This window comes from Lichenostomus cassidix, chromosome 3 (genome assembly GCF_008360975.1).
Source record: "Lichenostomus cassidix isolate B80296 chromosome 3, HeHo_3.0, whole genome shotgun sequence".
NCBI lineage: Eukaryota > Metazoa > Chordata > Aves > Passeriformes > Meliphagidae > Lichenostomus > Lichenostomus cassidix.
The window spans coordinates 19,524,156-19,545,458 of NC_139483.1; the positions used below are offsets into that span (position 1 = coordinate 19,524,156).

Genomic DNA, 21,303 nt, shown 5'->3' on the forward strand with positions numbered 1-21,303 from the left:
CGTAGTCATTTCATATATGCCTTCTTCAAGTGCATGTTAGTAATGCAAGTGAGTGAGGTATCCATCGTCTCTCTTAGCCTTTTGCAGGGAGAGGGAATACTGACAGAGTGTGTGCTTAAAATCTTTGTCCTTTCCCCTCTTTCTGCAAGAGTGCACTCTAATCATTACTCTCCCTGTGCTTCTGCTCCCCCCTCACCACCTTTCTAGATACTTGCTCAGTTCTTACCATGGAGGTGCAGGGAAAGACAGGAAAACCCTCTCAGGAGGAGCAGCCTTGCAGCAGAGACTTCCCCCAGCACTGTGGTTCTCTCTTGTCTTTGCCTCCTGGCGAAAATGCCATTTAGTGTGAGGCACCAGAACCAAAATTCAGATCCATATGACAATTTTCAAAGCACCGTCCAAGCACCTGGTGGCTGCAGTTGAAATGTTTACATAAGCAATATGAAAACCTTGTTTCAAAGAAATCTTGTCGTAGACACACAGTGAGGGCGCAATAGACCTTCTGTTCACGCTCTGGGTATTTCTTGGTGCTTGGGAGAATTGGAGAAAAATAAATATATATCTTTCCTATTAACCTGTTTTGAAAACAGTCTTCCCATATCAAAGCATGTTTAAAAAGCAGATTGCATTTGATAGCAGTAGCTAAAATGCAGTAAGAAGCAGCCTTTTGATCTGTTGCAAATGAACTCTTCTGCAGATAAATACGTTACAAGTGTATTTTTGTTCATTTGCTATCAAATTTAATAACAGCCAGTGGAATTGAGTTCAGCCAAAATGGTTTCATATCAGACTTTGAATACATACTTTTAAATATTAAAAGATAATGATTTGTATGGCATTGTTATATAATGCATTTCTTGTCTTCTCTTGTGTGCATGTGACGAATTCCAGTCGATAAGCCCAGGACTCTGGAGTCAGTTGTCTGGCTAGTTATTAAGATTAAGATAAGTGCTGAGAAGGGAAAGATACAGCACATTGTACTGCCCTGCTGGGACGGGGCCACCTCGGATTCCAAGTGTAAACAATGCATTAATTCTCCCTGGCTTGTTTCAAACCCGAGGTGTACACTGTAAATATTTGGGAAATATGATGGAAAGAGTGTGGAAAGACTTTTCTATTTTTTATCCATTAAATGTTATTACTAAAAAGTGAACCTTACCTCCCCCTTGGGTCCTAATCATTATGCATCTGTAAAAACCCAAGACTAATTTCTGTTAATTACTTATGAAAAGTAACTTTTTTCCTCCTTATCCAAGCCATAAAAAAGCAGACAGACATTTGGACGGCGTTACCACTAGTCACTTCTTGCTGAATATGCCACAACAATAACAACATAATTAATGCTTACACAGCAGAGCTCAATTAAGGTTTGGGGAGAAGGGGGACAATGGGACTGGAAAGTCTGAACTGAAGGTAATGCAAAGCTAATGCAAAGTTTCCTTATGACTTCAGTAAACTTTGAATCGGGTCCAAGATGAACCTTAGTGAGACTGGGGCTTTCTGAGCATGTTGGAGCTGTTATTGCTGTGTCTCTGCAGGGGGACCCTAAGGGCATCACTCTGCCTTTGCCACAGGGGGAGAGGAGGAAAGTTTTCTGTTATTCCAAAATATTGATGAGATATTAAAAACAAGACAAATTGCCTGAAGTTCAGCTGTTGATTCTTGTGAACCTAGACATGAGCTTTGCTACAAATTGGTAGTCAATGCCTTCAAGGCAGCAAAGTTTAACTTGTCTGTAGGATTGCTGGGAGGAGTGACAGTAAGCAGTAATTTAGAAAGTGTATTGAAGCTGTGTGCAGTGGAATGTAGACCACTGGGTAGCAATTAATTTTTGTTAATGAATTTAAAACCAGATGTATGGAAGTGGTTATATGAAATGTATATGCTGCTAAACAGCTAACTAGTCCTTGGGGTCTGCATTGTCATTGTATGTAAATCATTTCAGCCAGCATGATCTAATGAGTCAAAAACTGCTCTGAAACTGGAACTGAGATTTGCAAGACACTTTTTGAAAAACCTTATGCTCTGCTTCATCGTGTGGCCCTTACAATGAAACTATGTCTATTCTCTGATTAATCATGTCATATGTGGAGACAGTTTATAGGTTTTATTGTGTTTCAGAGGGGTTGTTTCTAAACTCTAGGAATGTCCCATGTTGGTGGAGATGGGATATTAAGGAGCATTCAAAACTGTTCAAGAGAGAGAAGGAGCATAGCTGAAAGGTCCCTGGTGACCCCTCCTAAATCTTATGGCTCTTATGTGGTGGGAAATAGATTTTAAAAAATAAAATAAAATAGTTAACTGTGAAAGGGTTTCTGACTAAACCGTGCAAACCACTTTCCTAAGCATCAGAAAGTTCTATTATTGAATTAGAAGCTGTCTCTTTCCTTCATATGCTTGTTAAATCATTGTGCTTCCTTAGCTCCCCTAAGGTATATGCTACAATTTCCTCTTAACCAGCAATGAAGATAAATAGCTCCTGTATCTTTGCTGTTTACAGTTATCTTAAGCAAAACCAAAATTAAAGCAGAATCACTGCAGCATCACAGTTTCTTTTTTACATGGAATCCTCAGTACAGGACAAAAAGTTGGAATACCTCAGAAAGGATATATAATACATGAAAATTAAAATATGCATGTGTATATGTGTGCATGTATATCTAACTAATCACAAATAGACCCCCCCCAAAAAAGTAATTAAAACAATATCTAAGCCTGATGTGCTGTAACCAGCTAAATGAAAGGTACGAAGCAGACTGGAATATTTGGAATACCACGCTCTGTTTCTCACCTCTTTCCTCACAGCGTGGGCATTATATCATGGCTGGGTACATTCCAGTTAGCTGCGAGTGAGAAATCACCGCCGGGGTCGCTGAAATGTCAGTGCCACAGACGCTGAGGACAAAAAGGGATGGAATTCCCTGCTATAACTCTAATTATCAAAACTCAGATGATCCAGGAGGAAAATGTGTGTGTCCTATATGTTCTGTACTGCGGTGTAACAGAGACACTGCCTGGCTGAAAAGCCATACAAACAAACCTGTGCCATAACCTATTTTAGATTTTAAAACACTGAGTAAATTTAGTCTGTGGCACACAAATACAGCTTTATGCTGTATATTTACTGAATACTCTTGAATTCAGCTATGTGTTTTTTAAGCTCTTTAGCTGAACCCTGTATGGTCTGAGATACCCAGGTAGTTAGCATTCCTGCCAGTTTGATATGATGGAGACCTTTACTTGAACTGACCTCAGAAGGAATAGAAGACTAATTGAGGCAGCCCTAGTTCTAGCTCTCTAGAGGTGTAAAACTGCAAATGGTATCTGGTGCATGCATAAAAAGGTTTACATAGTGGAAGAGGGATAGGGGAAGGGAAAGAAAGGCTTTTCTTTCTCCATGTCTCAGCAGCCTATTCCCTCTTCCCCCTGAAGCTTCAAGGAAAAAAAATCCCCTCTTAATGTCATTGCATGGTAAAATAATAAGCAACGTATATATAATTTTTTTTAAATGAAGTAGTGCACCCAAACAATCCAGAAGGTAAAATCAGGACAGTACTTGGGTGCCTCAGGGCTGTAATTAAAACTATCTAGATAAAAAGAGATATTCTGCCTCAGATTTATGCTCTGAGAAGAAGAAAAGAAAGGCTGAAAGTGAAACACAGCAAACGAAATCCGTAATTCCAATGTATTCAACTCGCCCATCAGAAGAAATGGCATTAATTCAGGTACCCAATTACTGTAATGTGGTTCAGAGCACCTCAATAGGTGTTTCAATCTCAAGCCAGGACTAACATTTGTAATCCTTTAAATGCACTTAAGAAATTGATGTTACAGCCCCACAATCTGTTAGGGGCCTTGCTTCCTGGCTGATTGCAAAGTATCCCACCATTAATTGGATCATCAGAATGTGATCCGCGTTCTGGTCCCCGGATTATGTAAGACTGACTTTGCTCTGACGCGCTGAACCAGAGGCTTCCTTTGCTGGATATTTTGACCCTTAATGTAGATAAGTGGTATTTTTCATCAATCTTAGCTTGCATTAAAAAAGGGAAATGTCAGTTCAATGTGGGGCGTTTAACTTAATTCAACATCTTTTAATTTAATACCTTGGAAAAGTTAGTCTGTCTCTGACCTGCCGGAGACTTCTGCTGATGGAATGGTTTGTGGAGCAGGGCTGGAGGCACGTCGTTCCTGCTCCATAACACAGTCAGGTCCCAAAAGTCTATGCATGCTTCATCCCTATATGAAAGGGAAAGGTGGGGAAAAAAACCACGAAAAAACCAACCAAAAAAAAAAATCCCCAAAATGGCAACCTGGCCATGTTTACTATATTAGTAATGAGTTTCCTCAGCTGCTTTGGACTGTTCCCTAATGACTGCTCTATGTGCCTAAGGGAGAAAAGGCAAAAAAAAAGAGTTCAGTGTTTACTACCCTGTTTTTTTCTTGAGCTTCAGGTTTTCTTGATTTGTTTTTGGTTTTTTTTTTTTTGGGGGTATGTATCTGAATGGTTTGATCAATTGGCTGAATATTCTTAAGGTGCTTTAGTGCTACAATAATGTCTGGTCTGAAAATCCTCTACATAGACTGCAGCTAAAATCCTGTTGAAAATATGGAACATTTTTTGCTGACAGAAGGAGGCTTTATCTCAAAAAAAAAAAAAAAAAAAAAGCAGAATAGGAACAGGACATGTTGTAACAGTTTGGGGGTTTTTTTCCCTCTTTTTTTCATGTACTGCATCATAAAAGCCCTCCTAGTGCTTCTTTTCCTGATATTGAGTGCGTTTATCCCAGTGGTACAGACAGAAGTTCAAAGGCGACTGCAAGGTTGCCTTCATTGCCCCCCCAATGAAAATAGTAAGTTTCCCAGTTTTCTGAGTATTGCAACAGTTATCAGATTCTTTTGCGTCTTACAGAGGCTTTGGGAAAACCATTATAGACTATTGATGCTGGAGAGAATATATAAAGGAACGAAAGGCAAAAATCATTCCAGCATCAGTGTGGTGTCTCTTGGGCTTGTGATTGTTAGGAATGAAGATGTTGAGGTGAAGAGAATAACATCAGGTACTGTGACCAAGGCTTGATGTTTTTCCTGGAACTGATGCTTAATAATCTTGGGTATGGCAATGACTTCAGTAAAATTAGTACCCTCTACCTACATAATATAGGTATATAGATATTTATGTGTGTGCTAAAAATCACTGTTAGATTCCGATATTTTTGGTGTCTCAGAGAAAGAGAAACCTCTTTTTATCTGTGTCACACAGAGGCAGAAGCTCATGGAAATCATTTGCAGCCGAGGTTGGCTGACTGAGGTCTCTGTTCCTTTGTTTTCTGTCAAGATCTCAGTCTCATTTTTCCTACTCTCCCTCTCCCACTTCTTTTGCAAGGCATTCAAATTTAGTGCCATACTGTGGGCACACAGTGCTGAGGCACAGCAATGGTGAGGAAGTGGCTGGACTTCTTGTTTCACTGTCATCTTCCAGGCTGTGGAGACTTGTTTTGAGAGGTCTTTAGAACTTTACAGGTTGAGGTAAAACAAAAGCTTTTGAAGCAACACATTTGTTTCATGAGAAGTGTTTGATCCCAAGGAGAAGCAGATGGAAGAGTGTGGCTCTTGTATTTCCCCACTCTCCTGCTGGTCAGGACCAATTCAAAGTCTTACATGTAGGGAAAAAAGGTTAAAACTTTTAGGCAAAGAGTTTAAACATGAGGTTCGGGACAGTCTTTTTAGACATTTCATCCATGCAGTTTTTCAGTGGCTAAGGATGACACCCTGTGAGTTGCCTTGGTATGTCAGAGAACACAGCTCTCCTTGATTTAGTCCACCACTACTTAGGTTTTGTAGATGGGCAGAATACCTTGATTAGCCTTCTCGCTGGATTCAGGATAGTAAACATAGGTACCTAGAAAGACTTTTGGTGGAATGTATTTTTGTGATCTTGAACACGGATAGGAATGGAACTGGTCTGGCACTTGGAGTGAAATAAGTTGTTAAAAATTAATTAATTGTGGACTGAGCAGGAGGAGGCAGTTTCTGGTGCTGGTTGGGGATTTGGGTCCGTGTTGCTGTTTCTCATACAAGGTATGTGCCTCATACGTAAATGCCTGACCTTGAATTTTTTTTTTTTTTTTTTTTTTTTCCCCTCCCCTCTCCTTTTTTTCTCTCTCCTTTCTTCCTGATATGAACTGAATAGGCAGGCAGATATATCCAGTTCTGGTCAGCCTCATTGGCGCTAGAGGTGATATGGTGCTGCTCCAGGACAGGGTAACCTTTAGGTTTAGGCTCCTGGCTGGAGCACAAGAACTACAAGTGCTCTCAGCAGCTCTCTGGCTGGTACCTTTGAATCACAGTGTGCATTGGTCATGGTGGTCTTCTCATGGCACTTGTACAGCTCCTGGTGCAGGAGGATCTCACCTGGAACAATAGATACCCCTGAACTGTAAATAACAGCCCTGGATAGAGGTTCCTATAGGCAGGTGTAGCTTTCAAAAATATAATATTCTTCAATCAAGCATGTTTCGTATTACAGTGTTTGAATCTCTGTGTTCTCCTTGGAACTGCCCCCATGGATGAAGACTGTGAGTTCCTCCTGTAATATTATGTAGTTGCTACAAAAACATGTGAAGTCTGAAGATGTATACTTTTATATTATCCATGAGGGAATTACACCTGTTTAAGCTTAAATATTTTAATGAGCAGTGTTGAATATTTGGCCACATTCAGTCCTGGCATAAACAAAATCACCTTTCCTGAAGTGAGTGAAGCTCTTTCTACTTCTGCCAGACCTAAGTTTAGGTTGGAGACTTCCAGTCTCATAACTCGGCTTGTTCAACACCAATACAAAGCTCTTTTATGAAAAGAGAAATATGAAGCAATATAGGCAAGTCTATAATTACTTTGGCCACAGAACAAACATATTGTTTCTTCCTGCTTGGAAGGGCCTAACCTTCTGCAGGGAGAGTAGGATCTGTGATACCTCCGGTATTGATAGCGTTCCTACAGCAACTGCATTTTCCAGCAAGCTTTGTACTAGCATAAGATGCTTCTGAATTATTCCATTGCATGGAGGGGAAAGGAAACTGCTTGTAGCTTGTGGCAGTGTCTTCCTGGGCGATTGATTTTAAACGCTGCATCTCAGGGTGTTTTGCTGTATGGAGTTGCACTGGAAGTGCATCACTTCCAATCTGTTTAATTGGAGTCTTGGGTGACACTCTTCTGCTGCCTTATCCACGGATGGAAAGATGATATACATTTTAGCTTTAAGTACACTACAAGGTTGGAAAGTAAAGTTGAGCTTGCTCTGAAGCAGATATATTGGCTTCCCATGCTTTGAAGACAAATGGAGGCTCATCCATCGCTGCTACACCAGTATGCTGGTGCTGTTTCAGGCTGCTTTGGGTTAGGATTTCAGTTTGCCCTTCCTTCCTAATGGGGTCCCTTGGTGGAGAATGCCATCCAAGTGCAGGATGGATGAGGTGCCCTAAGGACCTGTATCAGGCTTGCCTTTTAAAGCAGTTCCTTGCTGAACTGTGAACTGGACTTTTCTTGGGAGTGCTGTTTGAAGATACAAATTCAACTTTGATACAAAAACAGGGAACAAACACCACATACACCAGCATATGTCAGCCTGAAAGCACACAGTATTTGGTGGCAGTATTCATATGCATCTGAAATTATTTTCTTGTAATGTCTTCAGTATTTCCCCTGGGCTCCTTTCTTTGTTCCAACTCCCTGTGGAAGAGGCTGAGAAAAATGGCTGCTGCGTTTGTTTTGGCCCCTGTCAGCGCCAGGCTCGCAGCAGAATTAATTCTGTCCTCCCTAATGACCATCAGTTACCTCACTGCCAGGGAAGGGGCCCCTCTGCTGCAGGACCACAGTAACCAAGTTTGGATACACAGGAAAACACGCTGCAAAGGCTGGAATGTTTCTGCTTGCCTGTTATGGCTGGGTGACATAGATTTCTCTGTTGGGTGACGCTTGTCCCAGGGTGGGCTATCTAAGAACAGCTGGCATGCCTGATGCTTGGCATGTTACTGGTTTTGGTTTTCCTTTGAAAACTAAGCCACGTGTTTCTTTCATGTTATGGGGGAAAAGACTGAAAAGAAGTGGGCAGGATGAAACAAGCCCACATGCTGTATCCATTTTGGTTGTGTGCTTCCCCGGGGTTCTTGGTTCCCTGAATATGTTTGCAAGACCAAGTGGGTTTCTGTACATATGGAATGTTTCTTTGCATTGGGATGCATGCTTTTTTGGGGGCTGGACTTCTGTTGAAATTCATGAATCCACCTTTCACACAGGTCCAACTGCACAAAATGCAAATATTTTTCAAGGCAACATTGCTTAATTTCAGTAAATTCAGACCATCCTATATAGTGGTGCAAAACACATTCCCTGTTTCTATTTCCCAGACTGGCACATGGTGTGAACTTTACCTGTGCAATTAGTTGGATGCTGTTGGTAGAAATGTGGGAGGCAAGTGTCCTAGAAGGGAGCATTAATGAGCAGATTTTGCTGTGTTGTGAGCGATAGAGGGTGTGAAGCTGAGCACATCTCTTTTAAATGGTTGGTTTTGGTTTTAGTGTTGAGCCCAGCTGTTCCTTGAAACACTCTGTACAGTACAGTAATTTAGAGTGTAATGATCTCAGATAAGGAGGCAGATGTGAATCACAGGTGAACTACTTCTGAATGATGGCAAGGGTGTGAGCACTCCCCCTGCCCTTGTCTTTCCCCTCCCAGTCTCTCAGTCTCCTAGATTTATTTTTTCCTCTCTCACTGCTTTTTTGCAACACAGGTGGGCATGTTCCAGTATGAGTGTGATGAGCCTGTTGTGTACTGGTTAATCTGGTTCTCATGGTTCATTTTAATGTCTTTTTTCACTTTTCCTACCCTAAGAAACCCATATTGCCTCAAGTAGCTTTGAATATACCAATAAGTGTATGTCATAGAGTGAGAAGCAAAACAGAGAACATGTCTTCACCCAAGATTTGGAAGTGGTAGGAAATGACCTCTTACCCTTCTTTTGCTTTTTAGATCTTTAAGCCCTAAGCCACCCTAAATCTACTGTCCCTATAAAAAGCTGTATTTTAAAAGGCTTTAGGAGGCTTGCTGACCTTGCAACCTACTTTGTAAGGAGTCTGCACCCACAGCTATTACACAAAATTAATTTCAGCACTTTTAAATTGTTAATCTTGCAAAAGACAACTTGCTTGCTCTCCAGTGATCCCACAGGTCATCATTCTGTGAGCTGCAAGCCATCACCAGGGTTCGTGGCTCTCAACATCGTGAGAATGGTTGTGGTCTCCCAGTTGCCTTGCAAAATTAATTCCTCTGCCCTCCACATTTCCTCTCCAGCAGCTCTTTGAGATCTGGGCTCTTCGTGAGCTCGTTGTGTGTAGCAGCTATTCACCACTAGCCATGCTACAGATCATTCTCATTTTGAAGTTGTTCTGCCCTAACTCAGTTGCTTCTCAACTCATGGGAATGAACTTGGGGCAGCAGGACATGAATTCAGGTAGGAAATGACAGGTTTTGTCTTCAGAGTGTTAGGGTTTCTATTGGAAGAATGATGTCTCTTAAATTACATTTCCCCATATCCAGGGGGCAGATGCTTTACCAGGTATTGATTTATTTTGAATCTTCTTAGGTGTATTTTTTCAGCCTGGCCATGAAACTCAGATATGTTCCTTTTTTTTCCTCCAGGTGGGATACATGTGAATGCACTGGGGGTGGGGGAGAAAGTGCACACTGTATCTGCTGTTATCATGCCTGGTTGTCCCTGCTCCTTCCACCTCTTTTGTCTCTGCCACTCAAGCCAATTTCAGCCATCCGCCGACTCTCATTTGGGATAATAGCCTCTCTTTTTACTGTTGTCTTGTCATGTTTGATTCGGCAGCACAAGGGTTTTAAATTAGCCAAAACGTTTGCATGCTGGGCTTACTCCGCTGCCACTACCAGTTGTAGAGCCACTAAACCACTTGATGCTGAAATTGATGATTGCTCGGAAGGAATAAGAAATTGTTGGTGGCTACCGGGAAGATTCATTCACGCCGAGCCCCTTTTAAGAAACCTGGGGGGGAGGGAGAGAGAGATTTCCTTCAGTTTCCTGCTGCCTGGCTGGTGGTTGCATTGTGCTTGTGCCAGGTTCCTGCTGAGTGATTACAGCCTTGCTAGGCTGCGTAGTTCCTGTGATTTCAACATAAAAACAGAAGAAGAAAAATATAGAGGGAGAGGAAGGTGGGGGGGGATAAAGCTCCAAAGACTTGCAGTTCAATTCAGTAACATAGAATTGTGATGTTTTAACTCACTGCCCACCTTCTTGTTGTTGTTGTCTAATTTATTCCCCCTGGCTAAAAGTTTACTTGTTAGAAGTTTTACTCTGTAGAAAAACTACTGCATTGGCTTGCCTTTGTTGGTGATACTAAACCACAGCTGGGCTGTAAGCAGTTTTTAAGATTCTCTGGATTAAAAATGGTCCATCAACAATGGGATCAGGGATCACCAAGAAATATACAAACCTCCTAATAATACCCCCACATGCCCCCCTAAATGCATTTTATTTGTTTACATTAGCGTTTAAAACATGAGGGGCCAGAAGTTATAAGGGGAAAGAAGATGGCATTGCTTGAGAGGCCATACAAAGAGAAAATAAATGTTAAATGTGAACAACTAGGGTTGTATGATGGATATAATTATATTTTAGAACTACATAGCAATCACAAATGCAAAGTGAGAGAGGCATTTTTATTTCTGTTGAGTGGATTTCTTTTTGAAGAGGGAGTATTTTGTTATTTTATTTTTCATATTCCACCACTAACTCCTGGATTCCAGTGATGATAGGTAGTCAAATGGTCACAAAGGTCAGCAAGAGATCCATGTACAATGGCTCAGGGTTTCCAAGTCCAAAGACAAACAGTACCTAACAGAAAATAGTAGCAATTGTTAGTTCAAAACAAAACAGCCAACCAGACCCTCCATTAGCCATATATGCAGGTTGCCAGACAGTTAGAAACATGGCTTCAGATATATAATTCATTATACAGTGTCACACATAAGACCCTAAATAAACACGTGGGAATACGATTGCATAGCATCCAAGCCAGGAAAGATGTTCTCATTGTATCTAATATTGCTAACATTATTATTACTAATATTCTAGCACTTTTTTCCTGATTACTAAGCCACATGTTCTCTTGCAAAATATGACCTTTTTCTGCCAAAAGGAAGAAAAGAAAATAATCTTGTAAATTTGAAGGTGTTGGCATCCAACTTTATTTCTCTTGCATGTAATAAATCGTGAAGAAATCATGTGAATGACTCAAGCTCTAAAAATACAAATCTAACTAAGAGGCTGAATCTCTGGGGCCCAGCAGTGGTGTGCTGTTGAGCAAGCCCAGCTCTAAGGGCTTCTGTCCATGCCAATTAGCAGCAGATTGGAAAGCCAGGCGACCATGATGGGTTTAGTCCTGTTATCTAACTGCTGCACTGTTCAGAATTGCTGATTTCCCTGCAAAATCATGACAGGTGTATTATAGGAAAATATATTGGTTGAGTATATAGTGAGAGAGTTAATGCAAGGGATAATAAGTAGCTAAGGCTATGTCCTCCAGCAGACTTTGATGTGGTTTGATAATACATGGGACGGGTCAATCTGCCCTATTAGCAAATGTAGCCAGTTTATGCTCTACATACAAACTAGAGATTTGATAAAGCACTAAATTAGTTTTCACAAGGTATTAGATGTTAGATACTTAATGGGATCATCATGCTTTTGCTACACTTGGTTAGGATGTGTTCTGTAACAGAAGCATGCGGCAGCATGACATTTCACCAGGAAAGGAAGCATGTCTTGTGACTGAATCACGAGTCTGGGAATTAGAACGTCCAGGCATTGCTTGGCTTCTGAACTACTGTCTGTCTGACTTGCAGAGAGGTTTCTCTTTTCACATCTGCAGAATGGGACTGCGTCCTTGCCTTTCCTCTTTTCCTCCTTGTGAAGCTTAAGCCACCATTGCTTTTGAAGTGTAGGGGTTTTTTTCATCCTTGGGAGCAAGTAATCATAAATCTGTGACGCTTCAGTTACATGAGACTAGGGACTGGGAAAGTTCCTAGACTTGATGTCAGAGAATTTGCAAGTTCAAGCAAATCTGGGTAAGAAACTTTAGTAGATTGTGAAAGCAGCTCAGGGTTTTGATGTAGTGCTCCCCAGCTGGGCTCTGCATTTCCTCTATGCTGATGGTCAACTAGTCATTTAAAATGGAACAAAAACCAATAGTTTAGTGAAGCCAATAATGGTTTTATAGTCAAAAATCCATTGGCAAGATATGTCATGTGGGTATAAATCTGCATACCTGTACCCATTCTAGCAATGGGAAATGTGAAGAGGTCAGCCTTTCTGGGGCCACATGGCAAATCAGTCTGAAATGGGTCCTTGGTCTGACCACTCCCTTCATCTGAACTGATGCTTGGTCCACTAAATGCTGTGGGTTTTGTCTTGATAAATAAAAACCTAAAACTGCTGACAATAGTGTATGCCCACAGATACCTTAAAAAAAACATGCTTTAAAACCCATTGAGTGTTTTCTGTTTCTCATATGGATCTGATTTTTTGCTAATGTTATTTTACCCTCTGTTTTCAGACACTGTTCTCAAATACATTTGGAATGCATAATTTTACTTTCTCTAACATCTCACTGCATATGCAAGTAACTGATCCTGAATGACCACTGCCAGGCTTTGCACTTTGAGCACTAGGGAGACACTCCTGCCTTTTTGTGAAATGCAGCAGGAGTGTCATGTATAAAATGATCCTGTTTGAAAGGATAGAAGCCATATCCCAATATAGATCACAGTGGAAAATGACTCAAAATTACATGACAGCTTCTCCCCCATTTACCTTCCTCCCCTCCCTTTCTCAGCCTGTTTCCCAGTTGGGCTGTGGTAAGAAACACATCGTGTATTGTGACATTTTAGTTTACTGTTACTAATAATCCCCTTGCATCTTTCATTAGCATGTTATTTATAGGATTGCAAAAGGGCATTGGTACCACTCGGCCTCTCAGGTGGTGCTGCCACTGTCCCAAGGACTGGGATGGTTTTCAAAGGGGGCTGGGTTGCACCCTGGCCTTGGCTTACCTAGCTCCAGCAGAAGCCTTGGGCTAAAATCCCATGCTTTAAAACCCGCTGAGGCCAGTGTGGACTTTAGATGCTTTTATAAACAAGAAGACTTTGCCTCATAACTCCTGCTAAGCCTGCACCTGATGAGTTGCTTGGAGCTGGAGGGCTGTGTTTTCCCTAATAAATTCCTTTTTTTGAACCCACTTGTTAGTCAAGCGTTGTGCACACTAACTACAGCGAGGGCCCTGGGCATAAATTACTCTCACGTGGCACTGTCTCCGAGCAGCCCCCCAGTTATGGATTACTTTGTTCTCGACTTGACAGGAACATAATTAGAACTGTTGATGAAATCTACCAAATTGTTCCTCCGTGGCCTCAATGGTCAGGAAATTTGGCTGAGTCGTATTTGTCACCGACGTAAAGGCTCTAAACACTTCATATTAACTATGTTATTAATGTGCCCTCTAATCTGTCCGTGAATTGGTAACACTTGGAGGGAGCTTGAGCTCTAATAGCACCTTGTGATGAATTCATTGTAATGCTGTTCAAAAGTTTCTGGAGGGTGGGGAAAATAGAAACCTTAATAAAAAGTGAACATTTCTTGGTTGTTTCTTTTTTCTGTATATGAATTTTTATGTTATACAGTTTTTGTTTTGTTTTGTTTTGCTTAACTGGAGATTCATTTAGGCTTTACATTGACAGACCGTTTTCTGTTCTATAGGATTTGCTGACATTTGGGCTGTTTCATTGCCAGAGGAGGCTTTGTGTGTCCCAAAGGAAGTGAGTGATCTGGCCATAACAAATCCTGCCAAAATATTTTAACACCGTTACGATTTTCTAATGCAATGCGTAGTGAATGTGACTAGAAAAGGATGGTGAGTCCATGAAGGGGGTTCGCTCCCTCTCCTCTCAGATTTGTCTGGTGGAACGAGCCGGAGCTGCCGGGGGGTGGGAGACTGCAGCCAGCAGTGGGAGGGGTGTTTGCCTCCTGAAGGGTGGCACTTCAGGTGCTGCAAGGGCTCAGGCTTAACCTTTAAACCGACCTTTCCAATTTTGGTCCTGCTCTTGAACTTTGCTGGAGACCAGGGTCATCAGAGACAGCGTTTTAGAGATGTTAAAATAATGTGTTTTGGCTGTTCAGTAAGTTTAAAAGGGAAATGTGTTAGACACTTATGGATGAGAGAGGGGTTAGTGGCTGAAGGTCCTAGAAACTGACAAACTCTTACCTTCAAAATGAAGAGTTTCTCATACTCCAGTGTAGTTTTGAAGAACATTAAGGTGGCTCTCAACTGTACAAGCAACTCTGCTTAAAGTGCTGGAACACAAAAATAAGAGCTCTCACATGTAGTGTTCAGGGGATGAGGACAATTCAGACAACCTAATGTTTCGCTTAGGTATGGGAAAACAAAAATTTATATTCCCGAGCTGTTCTCTAGAGCAGCAGGTAAATGAACTGCTGTTTTTCTAATACTTAGTGATTTGTTTCTATTTAATTTAATACTGTCCACTCCCCTCTCTTTCCTCCATACCCCCAAAAAACCCAACCCAAATGTAACTAAAGTTAGTATTTGGTAAGCAATTTAAGACCTAAAACCAGTAAGCAGTTTAAAACCAGTAAGCAGCTTAAAATGTGCTGACTGCAGGATGTCAGCCATCACCTTGTGCCCAACACACCACATTGGATTACTCTGGCAATTGGCTTCTGCACCAGGGTAAACTCGTGTGTCTTTAGTCATTTTACATTTACATACTTTGGGATAAATGAAGTAGCTGACCATGTGTAACAGCAAGTTTTGCTGAAGGTTGGAAAGCTTATGAGAAATAGAAAAGTTGAGTATGAGCACAGCTTTTGCTCAGATTGGCATGAGTAAAGTCAGGCCTTTTGCTGTTGATGGTGTTTCCCACTTGGATGTTTCTCTGTTTGTTTGTCTTTGAATACCAAACGGAATTGCAAGTTCTCACGCTCATCTCCTAAGCCCTTGTTCAGGTTTTCTGGGCTCTCACAAACATCCTATTCCCTGTGGCCACCATATATGGTGTTTCCCAGGTCCCAGGGGCAATGATGCTGTCACCAGCAGGAGGGAAGTGTTGGCCTCGGAGATAGGACTTACTCTGAGACTTTATTTTAGGATCTTAATATTCTTGAATGAAATGGGAATTTTAACTCTGCATTTTTCTCATGCAAATCAATCTATTTCTAGTAATGAGCAATTTGAGTTTTTTTTTAATATTGTAGTTGCCATCTCGGGAAATCAGGATCAGAACTCAGGATGCTCAAATTAGGTGTTAGTGCATACAGATATTCTGTTGATGAATCTATTATTAGAATGAAGTAGTACTTTCCCTGGATCTGTTTCTTTTCACTGCTTTTGTCTCTTTTTCTCTCTCAGGTCATCTTGTCTAAGTTTATTCTTTTATTCTTTAATTTCACCTCACCATTTAATTAATTTCTACCAAAGCCATGAGCTCTTGAAGGACTTTGTAAATTATTAGATCTTGTTACTTACTTGCAATGTGTTCAAAACTGAATTGAATTTTCATTTGTCATAGTCTTGTTTTATCACTAGTCTAAAATGGGACATTATTTGGGGCATTTTCCCCAAAAAATGTTCTTTATGCTGTCCTGGGTGTACTTTGTCTGTTTTTCTAATACACATTTGCTACTAAAAATTTTCTATAAGTGAACAACTATTGTATTATCCTTGAATGTTATTCATTTTCTGGGTTTGGGATTATTTTTTTGTTGGTGTTTTAGTTTTGGGGTTTTTTTCTAGTTTCTAGTGGAAATGTCATGATATGCATCCTGTACATACAAATCTAATTTCTCATTCAGTAGACCCAAATGCATGAGGAGCAGAGCTTAATCCTGATTTCACTTGTTTAAGAATAGGAAGTAAAACTACTTCTGTAGAAACCAAGGCACTTACTCAAGGTGAGGAGGTGAGGAATGGGAATTTAATATCAGAATTGGGTCCTGGAATATTAATTTGGTAAAACTCTGTGCTCTCACGGTGTCAGCTGTGGAGAGCATATGCTAGGAGACACTCGTGTTGAAAATCAGGTTGCATAGTTAATCATTCTAAGGAATAGACTTACCACTTCATAAACTCTAGGAAAGACTGTTTTCTTTTCCAAACATTTAAATTACTGAGCCGTTTTATACATTAAAACCCAATTATGACTTGCATGGTGTTTCAAAGAGTTTTCAAAGCTATTTATTTTAGGAACTGTGCATAGTCTGAGGCTTTAGCACTGAGTGGTTCACATTTTCAACATCAACTGTGAGGGTTTTTCCTACCAAAACAGTGTTTCGAGAATGTTCATTACCAGACTAATATGTACAAATCCCAAGCAGCCATTTCCAGAACATGCTGCATATCCCCTAAAACCAGCAAAATAAAAGCCCAGTGTGGCCATTGAGCTCCAGAATATAGTTTAAAAATATTTTATTTCCTTTTTCTGAGATGGTAATGACCAGGTTAAAGTGAAGGTTTATTCCGCCACCGCTTTTCTGCCACATTATACAGACTGTGTGAAAAAATATTCAGAAAGAAATTAAAATAAAAACATGTTCTAAGATTTTAGGGAACAACATTTACCTGCTACTGATCAGAAAAACTTGTTTTGAACAACTTCTTGTTTCTTTGGGCTAACTTTGTACTTGAGCCAGATATCAGTTAAAAAAAATAAACCATCCAAAACTCCAGAATAATCTTTCCTCTTACTCATTTGGGTGATGATTTATCAGCAGAGAAGTGTGTGTGAACCAGATCACACTAATTTGGTCAGGAAATGACCAATGTGGTTGTGTATAATGCAGTAGCTAGGGAGGGGTGTGCTATCAACATGAAGATATAAAAAATGCATGTGACAATGGCACCACTTGCCAAAGGCACCCTCGTCCTGAGTAAGCAAGTTATTCCCACAGCTGTTGGGAATTAATGGGATGGTGCTTGGTAAATCTTACATTCCCAAATCAAGGCTTTGCTACCATGGATATCAGGGAAAATGAGGTTTATAAGATGAAATAATCCTACTTGAAGGGCCAAATAAGACGTAGAATAAATTTTCAAAATCAGAAGCTGATTTACAAGATTGCTATGGACCCAGGATCCCTGTATAGGAAGAAGGAGAGCTGTTTGCTTTAACAAAAAGAACCAAAGGGGGACTAGGTGGTTTCTCACCCTGCTCATTCTGTATCTAACAGTAGAGCTGAAATTGAGAGGAGAGCCTGGTGCTTCTCTTCACGAAGAGACTGTATGAATGAAAGGTTGCAAAGATATTGGGATTTACTAAGTCAAGTCATACTTGTCAATGACTTCTCTTGCTAGATATTTAAAGTTCAAGTGCTTGTTTGCTTTAGTTAAGTGCTCTGAAGTGCTTTTAAAAGTGTTGGCCCATTTATATAAACAAATTGAGAAACTCTATTGATAGTCTTCCCAGTCAGAGTGTGTTACCCAATATTTAAATATCCTTCCTTGAGTCCCAAAAAGATTTGCACTAGCAACTTCTAACACACATGAGGCTTTGTTAATGGAGCACTGTGTTATTTTATCATAGAAATTTCCAGAAATGCAGTTTCTCAGTTGCACACAACCACGAGGAGGAAATGGAGGGGAGTCAGTAGCTTAAGTCAGAAACTTATTTATCCAGAGCTCAAGTGTGACTTGAGAGGAAGAATAAGCTGCAGGCCTGATTTGCAGTAGGGAATTAATACTTGCATGTCTCCCACAGCTTTTTTTCCCTCCTGCTCAACTATGCTAACTCAGAAAGGGAATCTCTTTTAGTGCTCAGAGTCAGGCAACCAAATTTAAACATATTCTCAAACCATAGGAAAATCCCCTTTGCACACGTGTGACCACTCACAGAAGGAAAGGAAGCTATCTTCCTTCTGGGATGGTATGTATGTGATCCCTACCAGGCAGTGTTGAGGTGCTTCATTACTCCTCATAACACTGCTCTTCTGGAGTGATGTCCTTGAACCTAATGATACTGTGTGATAATGGAAGCCTACGAATGTTGTGAGATTGTATATTGAATGTTAGCCTTTTTCTGTGGATAAAGAAATGGGCATTATTTGGAGGGATCACTGGAGAGACCTTATCCAGTAAGATCAGGGCAGTGATCTCCAGAAGAAGTAAACTGAATGCAACTACCCCCCAAAATGCAGTGTAGTGTGAGTAATAGGGATGTAGCTGAGTGTTATCTTTAAACTAAAACTACATGCTTTTTTTTTGCTTTTTTTTTTTAAAAAGGCAGCTTGTCCTAATAATTTTTATCTGAATATGTAGTCTTTTTACCTACCTTTCATATCATTGGCGAGATTCAGGGGGTGTCATAAGCAGGTGAATTTAGAGCTGTTGCTAATTTAAACTGCATTTAATAAAACACAAGTTTGAGATATCTTACAAATCAGTGAATGTGGCATAGTTTGAAGATTGCTTTTGTCAAGTTTGATTAGCTCAAAGAAAAACCTTTTCTAAATATTGGTTGAGAGATTAATCAGACAATGTAAGACCTTGAATTATTCCTCATCACAGGAAAACAACATAATGTATTATCTCATTTGAAGACGGGGAAAATGTAACTTTTGAGGATTTAAAATTTATGTTTTAAAGATTCTGCTCAAGGCAAAACTTTCAGGCTCTTCTTTTTTTAAACTGACTTGTAATTTTTCCATATTATACTTCACTCTCTATAGCGTATTCCCATATTACAAGCTGATAGTACCAACATCATTACATTGAAGGATGTTCTCATTATTGACTCCATTCTCAATTAATTATAAGTTTGTCATGTTTTAATGAGAAGGATTAAACTTTCATATTCCAAATATATGTCTTGCGTTGCTTGCTTAGAAGGTTTCTGAAGAATGTGGCTGATCGACTTCTCTGAATCTGTACAAGGAAATGAAATACTCTTTTTGCACATTAAAAAGTGTTTACTGTATTTACAAACACTTGCAGAAAAGATTTAATAGCTTTCTGCTTTGAAACAAAGTATAGAATTTAGGCAAAAGCTTTGCTGCTCTTTTCTAGCCTTCACTGTCACAAACTGTTGTTGTCTTCACTAAAACAGAAACTAATATAGATCTCTGTTATGTCCTGTAAAGTAAAGGATGGCAAAAGGGAGAGTAGCACTGATGTATTTCAGGCATACCCTAATTTTCACTGGGTGATCTGTATTCCTCTTCAATAAATCCCTGTATCCTTCTGTGGCCTTTTTTTTTTTTTTTTCCCTCTCCCCCCAAAATGAGCTGGTACTTCCTACTTTTAGTTAATTGCCCTGTCTTTTAAAAGCCTGGTACATTTGCATCAAAGCTGCTGCCACCTGTGCCTTTCAGATTCGGTCCAGTGCAGCCCTGCAGGGTGTCTATCAGGCTTTCTCTCCTAAGTTCAGTGTGCATTATAAGATCCTGCTCTGTTAACATAGATCCTGATCATATTTTCTGCTAGACGTTTTATGTTCATTTGTCTTTTATTTCCTTGTATAACTTCACACTTTTCTTGCTAGTATGGATCAAATCCTTTCTTACAATGCTTCTTCTTTGGCTTTTGTGCCTGCAAAACATACACACAGGATGGATGTGTTCTAGCCCTGTTGTGGGACCACTTCTGCTGATTTCAGTATGTTTAAGGTTTTTTCCTGCCCAGTCTCTGAGTAATAATTAGATACCTGTAAAGAGTAAGCAGCGGTAAGTTTGGACTCTGTGTCAGTGTAGATGGGTGTCATAGTAAGGGCAGGTAAGCAGGTTCCTTAGCAAACAGGAAAACTTCCATTTAATATGTTTTTACATTGCTTGTTTTAGCCTGCACTGAATCTGAAAAGTAACCTTGCAATGTGAATAGCAATGTCAACTGATATCACAGTGTGGCTAATAACACTCGAGCATGATTTCGAGGGGGTTGGACCAGCATGTCCCTCACCAGGTAGGAACCCACAGTCCTGGTAAATGCTCAGCAGCAATCTACACCCCAGGCTGTTTCTCATGGGACCAGTTACTACAACAGCCTGTGGCTCCATTTGGGTATTCAGGTTTGGGCAGGATGTGGCTGCTCTTTCTCACTCACCAGATGGCTTTTCACGTACATCACCTGTCCTAGCGCTCCTTCGCCTCACTAACAGAGTTGTGACAAGAGCTGTCCTGATGGCTGTGAAAGCTGCTTTCTGCATGTGGCCATCATAATTATCACATGAGAGCACCTTTATTTAGCAAGTCCACACTTATATTACTGGTGCAAATGTCTGATGTTTGGGTATATTCATTTTATATCTTCATTTTATATCGCTAATAACATGAGTCTGTGGTGGTGATATTTTGCAGCCTAATCAGAGAATTAGAGCTGTGCAAAACCTGCTTGATCTAAGAGTCAGGCTTTGCAGGTCTGTATGATAGGGGATGAATTCCTTCATCCCCATTTGGAGGAACATCTGTAGCTCAGCTGTGCCTTTGCAGTGGTTGAAAGTAGTTTGGTAACCTCAAGCATGGCAATGGAAGTTTTGTACTCCACCTCCCCATCTTAAGCACATTTTGTACATGTGCCATCATCATCAGCATCTATCTTTTGAGTGATGATTTACTTGTCTCTAGGTTTCTGTCCCTTTGTACAATACCAGATCTAAAATTACATCTGTCTAGAGAGAAAGGCATGGTCTCAAAGAATTAATACTGATTTCAAAATCTTATTGCCAGTAACTGCATGCAATACTGCTTTAAATTAACCAGTAATTATTCAGAATCACGCAGGAAAGAGTTAAAAAAAATTAAACCAAAAAAATCCCTTTTCCAGGCAACTGGACCCCTTCCTTTCAACACAGCTGTTGCAGGAGGTTTCAGTGGTATGAATAAATGTATTTCTTTTAACACTTTTGTTGTTTAAAATGCTATTGTTTCATCTGAGGTGTGAGGAGATGTGCTAACCTTGTCAATGTGGGTGCAGTAGAGCAGAAATGATAACTGTATATACTTTTTTTTTTTACAAAAATACAGAGAGAGTGTGTGTGTGAGAGAGAGAGAGAGACAACTTATTTAAATCCTGAATACAGTCAGACCTCATATGCATTGTTAAAAAAAAGCCCTAAAGAATTGCATATGGATTAGGGGGATGAATATTCTATTATTTCAGTCTGTTCTGCTGATCTTCTTATTGTGACTTTGCGCTTCAGAAATCTGCCAGGAATTTGGCTTTG

The 21,303-nt window shown here is 40.2% G+C and overlaps 1 protein-coding gene across 26 annotated transcripts in view; it reads left to right on the top strand.

Moving 5' to 3' along the window:
• ESRRG (estrogen related receptor gamma) overlaps window positions 1-21,303 on the top strand; it is a 389,265-nt gene that overhangs the window by 149,232 nt on the left and 218,730 nt on the right. For 9 of the 26 annotated variants that reach the window (XM_085054800.1, XM_085054797.1, XM_085054802.1 and 6 more), the window contains one exon: window positions 13,835-13,988. The exons of 9 other annotated variants lie outside the window; for them this stretch is intronic. In XM_085054800.1, coding sequence (XP_084910926.1) covers window positions 13,954-13,988 — 35 coding nt within the window. In that variant the 5' untranslated portion in view covers window positions 13,835-13,953. The remainder of the gene's footprint in view (window positions 1-13,834; window positions 13,989-21,303) is intronic. 8 more of the 26 variants (XM_085054808.1, XM_085054809.1, XM_085054807.1 and 5 more) reach the window with 1 other exon arrangement.